General features: G+C 45.1%; 1 protein-coding gene across 1 annotated transcript in view; it reads right to left on the bottom strand.

Moving 5' to 3' along the window:
* Positions 1–931: 931 nt before the first annotated feature.
* The window catches only part of LOC144371894 (acyl-coenzyme A oxidase-like protein), a 235,194-nt gene continuing 229,841 nt past the window's right edge, over positions 932–6,284 (bottom strand). Inside the window, exons 17-18 of the mRNA XM_078035198.1 lie at positions 1,001–1,112; positions 932–943 (exon numbers count right to left, since the gene is read on the bottom strand). Of these exons, the coding sequence (XP_077891324.1) occupies positions 932–943; positions 1,001–1,112 (124 nt within the window). The remainder of the gene's footprint in view (positions 944–1,000; positions 1,113–6,284) is intronic.

The following is a 6,284-nucleotide window of genomic DNA, read 5'->3' as shown; positions in this document are numbered from 1 at the left end:
TCTCTAATATTTGGCTGGTTCCATGTGTGATAAGGCCAGGGGACATGCACCCACTTGCACCCATCTGATTGTGCCCTTGTGGTCTGGCAGAGCCTCAGCTCAAATGGATGCCTGGAGGGCGAACTGATTTACAATCCCAAAGCCCTGCTTCCAGCAGGTTCTCACCCAGTGTGACTCTGTTCCCCTAGGAACCATGGCTGCTTCCAGGACTCTTCTGCCTCTAGAGTATTTTCTGAGAGCACACCCGTCCCCAGGCATCGCCTACCCTCTCCTTCCTACCCTCTCTGTGCTTGGAAAACAGACAGTGTAATTGATATAAAAAGAGAGGAACCAGAGCAGGAGAGTTGCTGGCACCCAATTCTGACCCCTGGGTACCTGATTCCTGTGCCAAGGGAGAGCAGCAGCCTGATTCTGGCTACAGCATGCTAAGCCCTGGACACAGAGCCAAGACAGATGTCGGGTGAGCAAAGCCTTCTCCTAGGATCTCCTGGCTATTTATGCTGGGGCAGAGGACAACTGGACATTGCTGGGTGGGGTTACCTTTCCTCAGGCCAACCCTGCCAGTACTGCACATGGTGGATATTCCCTCTGGATTCCCACCAGCGCTTATACAAAGGACGATGCTTCTCAGATTCATAGGAAAAAGGGTGCGTGAAACTAAGACGATGCTAATCTTTACGTTAACTGATAAACCTTTCCCTCCAGAGAGCAATATATTTGTCATTCGTGTGGAACAATGAGTTTTCAATTCAATAAGGGTTTTAAAAATCACCCCACTCGCCACCTCCCAGGGCAGCCGAATGAGGCTGGTAGATGGACCGTAAAAGACACGCAGGGGTTAAACAGGGGCGCTGGCTCCAAAGCCCAGGCTGCCCACTGGCCCTTTCCAAGCCTGTAATTAAGCTGACTCAACCTCTGCTAAATTTAGCAGCTAGCTCACCAGCTAGGAGGGCCTCAAACACGAGTCAAAAGGAAGAAATGCAACATGACTGATCTTTACCTTGTAATAAATTCTGGCCACCAAACACCGCTGAAGAACCCTCTCGCGGAAATTCACAGCCTTCAACAGAAAAGTGAGGTTACCAATCGCGTCGGTGTTAAATGCCAGGAAACTGGAAGAGAAATACAATGGCCATCGTTATTATTTTGGTTTCACCAAAGAATTTCATTTGAAAGAAATCGTGTTTTCCATTTTTTTTTCTTCCCCGCGGAGAAAGCAGTGTAAACACACATCCTCTCCCGTCCCTTCTCTCACTGACTGTACATGCACTTTTTTTAGTATTTTTCTGTAAATGGTTGGTTCTAGTTTATTCTACATTTTTGTTTTGTGGTATAGAGGTTATTTGGTTTTCTTTTCTTACTATTAACTATGTGTTATAAGTAATGTTCAATACTTGGTATAGTCTATATTAACAGCTACATAATTTATATCAGGTGATAATATATTCAATTATTGATAAGTAAATATCGAAAATGAATATGAACAATCAAATATATATGTATAGGCCACAAAGCATAACATTTATAAAATACATTACATATCAGGATCTGTGATAAGTATTGGCTGCTAATTTTTTGATAGTATAAAAATTCTCAGATGTGGAAATTATTATCAACTTACAGCTTGTTATGGTTTGGATATGAGGTGGCCCCCAAAAGCTCCTGTGTGAGACAATGCAAGAAGGTTTAGAAGAGAAATAATTGGGTTACGAGACCCTTAACCGAATCAGTGAGTTAATCCCCTGATAGGGATTACTGGGTGGTAACTGTGGGCAGGTGGGGTGTGGGGGAGGAGGTGGGTCACTGGGATGTGCCTTTGAGGTATATATTTTGTTGTAGCAAGGAGAGCTCTCTCTCTCTCTCTCTCTCTCTCTCTCTCTCTCTCTCTCTCTCTCTCTCTCTCTCTCTGTTTCCTGGTGCCATGTTCCTCCAACATGCTCTTCCAACTTGATGTCCTACCTTACCTCCAGCCCCAAGGATGGAGTCGGCCATCTACAGACTGAGACCTCTAAACCGTAAGCCCTCAAATAAACTTTTCCTCCTTAAAATTGTCCTTGTCAGGTCTTTTGTTCACAGCAGAAAAAAAAAAAGAAGAAAAAAAGCTGACTAGAACATATCTCAAGAAAAGGAGGCTCAGAAACATGGAGTAACCTGCTGGGAGCACAGACGCAGGACACCATCAAGCTCGGCTCTGTCCTGGGGAGCACCAGTATTTGAGGGAGAGGAGCCCTCCAGGGCTTGGGCAAGGGCAAGTTAAGGATTCATGGTGTGACTGTCAGCAGGGCATGGTGGCACATGCCTGTAATACCAGCAACTCAGGAGGCTGAGGCAGGAGGAATGCAAGTTCAAAGCCAGCTTCAGCAACTTAGTGAGGCCCTAAGCAACTTAGCAAAGGACCCTGTCTCAAAATAAAATATAAAAAAGAGCTGGGCTGTGGGGCTGTGGGGCTGTGGAGCTCTGATTGAGCACTCCTTGGTTCAATCTCTGAAACCAAAAAAAGAAATAAAGAAGAATGATGTTACTATCTTCATCAGGTAGTAATTTCCACTCTCCCCATTTGGCAAATTAAGAAACTGAGTCACAGGGAGTTAAAAGGTTTAACCACAAACAGACTCAAAACTGTCACCCCATGACCTTTTGCCCATCAACTCTGCCTTTTGGGCTAATTTTGTGGCTCTCCCCCTGAACCTTTCAGGTAACGTCTATAGAAAGGTAAGGGGTTAGTCCACGTAGGATCCCCAGAGCACAGCCACATCTGGCCCTCCTTTCTCCCACATCCTGGGGAAGTAATTATTATTATAGTACCCAAATAACTTAGGTTTCCAGTCATTAAAAATTAAAGACTCAAGTAGCTGTTGTTGACAATCAGAGGCAGGAGAGAAACTTCAAGAAGCACTTCTGAGACACTTTTGATATAGTGCTTAGGAGAATGCCAAATCCTGAATTAATAATCACCCATTTAGACAGGGAAGGCAAGTAGAAGTTATTTATGTGCAGTTATCAGGAAATTCAAATTACTGTTTGTGAATGCTTATTTTGAATCTGGGCTTCAGACGGTTGAGTTTCTGCTTGTCTATTTCTCAGAAGGCAGAAAGAACTTTTAGTTAATTGAAAAGCAGGCTTTAGTCTTTCTGGGAATGTCACTATGAGACCTGGAGGCTGTCAGTGCTGTTGTTAGGACTGCCTTTGTGTCTTGGGATGCTCGCTGCACGCCAGCATTTGCCGACCTGAGGTTACAAACTGCTGTGCGACAGGCTCTCGCCTACCGGGCCCTCAGAGTCCCGTGTCAGGCCCAACCACACATGCAGCCCTAGGAACTCATCTAGTGTGAAAAATAGGAATATAGCTAAAGGCAACCTGTGTTTTATAAGGAGGTGAAATGACTCTATATTTAAATAAAATTTAGATTATATGCAAATGCATATTATGGGTCATGAGGGAAATGCAAATGAAAGCCACAGTGAGGTCACAATATACATATACCAGGATGACTAATGACACAGATGTCCAATGTCGCTAGGGATGTAGAGAGACTGGAGCCTCACACCTCTGCCATGGTAAAGCCCTTCAAGAGAAATTGTCTCTCCATTTCTCATACAGCTAAACAAATACCTATGCTATGAACTAGTGATTCCACACCTATTTGCCCAAGAGAGACAAAACAAGTGTTCACAGAGGCTTATTGGAGAATATCCATGGCCGTTCTACTTACTGTACTGGAACACCTAGTGGAAACATTTCAGGTGTCTACTCATCATGAGAGAATAGGAAACAAATCCCAGAGAATCATGAAGTAAAATTTCACTCCTCAGCAACAAAAAGGAACAAAAACACGTGATACCATAGAGAATCTCCAAAAGGATCTTGCGGGGTTCCTGAGCCCACCGCAAAGGAGGTCAGACTCTATGTTCCTCTTATGTGAACTTCTAGGACAGGAAAATCTCACGTGCGATGGGAAAATATCAGAGTGATAACTTCATTTGGAGTGGTGGTCATTGACCGAGAGGTACAGAGAAAACTTTCTGGAGTGATCAGTGATGGACTAGCCCTTAACAGGTGTGTTGGTTATAGAGAGGTGTGCATTTATCAAAATTCAGTGAATGCAGAACAGATGTACATTTCATTGCATGTAAATTTTCTGCAGAAGAACAAAGAGAACCACAGCCAAATGTTGAACTGGAGTGAATGATGTTCCTGCTGGATTATTTAGAGATCTGGCCATGCCTGCAGTTTACCTTGAAATGTGTCAAAAGGAGAAGGAGAATGGACACAGGAGCCAGGGACTGATGCATGGAGAGATAGTCATGTGCTGCATGAGGACATTTCAGTCAATGACGGACTGCCTAGCTGATGATCCCACAGCATCAGTGGAGCTGATTCCTGTGGCCTAGTGACACCACAGCCATCATAAGGCTGCAGCACATCACTCACTTGTGTGGGGACACTGGTGTAAACACATGTGCCGCTTCCCAGTCCTTTGAAAGCACGTGTTACCATGTGCAGTACCCAATCCTGGATCCTGGTGGGAAACCTCTGGTCCTGGCTTATGGACTTGCTGCTCTCCTATGATCTCATGGCTGTCTGGGTGCACCATGGAAAGTCCCACCAGCAGGGGCCTCCTGCCTCTCGCTGCCCCAAGGCCACTGCTGGGTCCAGACCTACCAAAAGGTTCACACAGTGCCCTGCTATGCTCACACTACAGCAAGGCTGCCAGCTGCCGTGTTTCTCAGTGCACGTCCTTGTCATCAAGTGGCACGTGACTGTGTATGTGTGATGGTGGTTTGGCAAGAACAGTAGTGTACTCACAGTAGCCTCTCCGAGACAGGTTCCCCCCAACACCCAGTGAAAGACACATTGTAAAAGCCTTTCAACTTTGCTGAATATTTGAAAATATTCATAATATAGAAAGGCCCAGGAGTGCAGGACAGGATCTTGACTTTGCTCAACACTCACCACCTCTTTGGGATCCCTGGGCTGGTGAGAGCAGTGAGGAGGACAGTGGCAGGCTCCCTGGGGACAGAGGGAGGCCGCACTCCCTGGGATGAGCAGGGGTGGAGTGGCACTGTCTGCAGAGTCAGAGACTGCCCCTCACAGGTGCCAAGCAGCACCTGGTCTCATGGGGCCTTTCTAGGACAACGACTAATCCCCTCACAGCCCAAATGAGGGGTAGCCTCTGGGTGGCCCTGCAAAGGGCTGCTCACTTGGAGAGGTTTCAGAGTACAGAAGCTCTCGGCCACCTTTCTTCATTCTCATGGCACATGGGCACTTCTCCTGTGCTTTGTCACTGTGATGGATATCCTGCTGCTCTATGGGGGTGCACACTCCGGGGAAGCTGAGAGCCCAGGTCCTGCTGTGTCCAAGTGTGGGGCAGTGGCCAGTGGCAGAGAGAGCTGGAAAAGTGTCCATGACAATTCCTTCCTTCACGTAAAAATCAGGGTAAGTAAAGTGTGGGGATTTAAGTAGATAAGCACAGGGGGAGTGAATGAGCAGGAACCGGATGTGTGGGGGAGCCATGTGTACTGTTTTGGAGGTTAATAACTGAGACAAAAATAAATGGGCTAGAACTTTCCAAATATTTACAATTGGAATACTGCCTTTGGCACATCTCAAATCTGTCCTGGAAAAATTTGCTAGGAATATAGATTTGCATATGTGTGAGAGTATGTCATGCTTTCCAAATAATGGAAACAAGCCCTTCTCTGTTCTCTGGAAAAGAAATGAAAGAGCAGATGATTTGTGACCAGTTGGGGAACAAGTTTCCTGAAAGGAAGAAACCGACTCTGCTGGAGAACTGTGCGAGTCCTTTGACTCCTCCTACACTGGAAAATTTTCAACCTAATAAGTTGGAGAGAAAACCATCGGTGCTATACAATGCCCACTCAGGGCTAGACATATTTAAAAAGATGCACCAAGTTGCTTCAGTGTGCGAGAACCAATTGAGACATAAAGCTAACAGAAACTTCAGCAAAATAGTCCAGGGATGTGGGAACTCGTGTTTTCAAGCTTTAAGATAAACCATGGTTGGAATAAACAGAAACCTGAGCAGCAACTTTTTAAATAGAAAGAAGAGAAGGGACTACGGATTTCTAAATTTCACTTCACCCCCATGGTTACAAAAAGTCCCATATAAACATTTATTGTATTTTCCATGTTTTTAATCAGGACTGCATTATGGTATTGTCTCATGAATAGATCCTCTGGAAATTAGCTCAATACATTGGGATTGAGAGAGTAATCATTTTTTATTTGCTTCCAAATAAAAAATAATATATTTTTAAAAATAC

This window comes from Ictidomys tridecemlineatus, chromosome Y (genome assembly GCF_052094955.1).
Source record: "Ictidomys tridecemlineatus isolate mIctTri1 chromosome Y, mIctTri1.hap1, whole genome shotgun sequence".
NCBI classification, from domain to species: domain Eukaryota; kingdom Metazoa; phylum Chordata; class Mammalia; order Rodentia; family Sciuridae; genus Ictidomys; species Ictidomys tridecemlineatus.
This window is presented reverse-complemented; position numbering and strand designations above follow the sequence as displayed.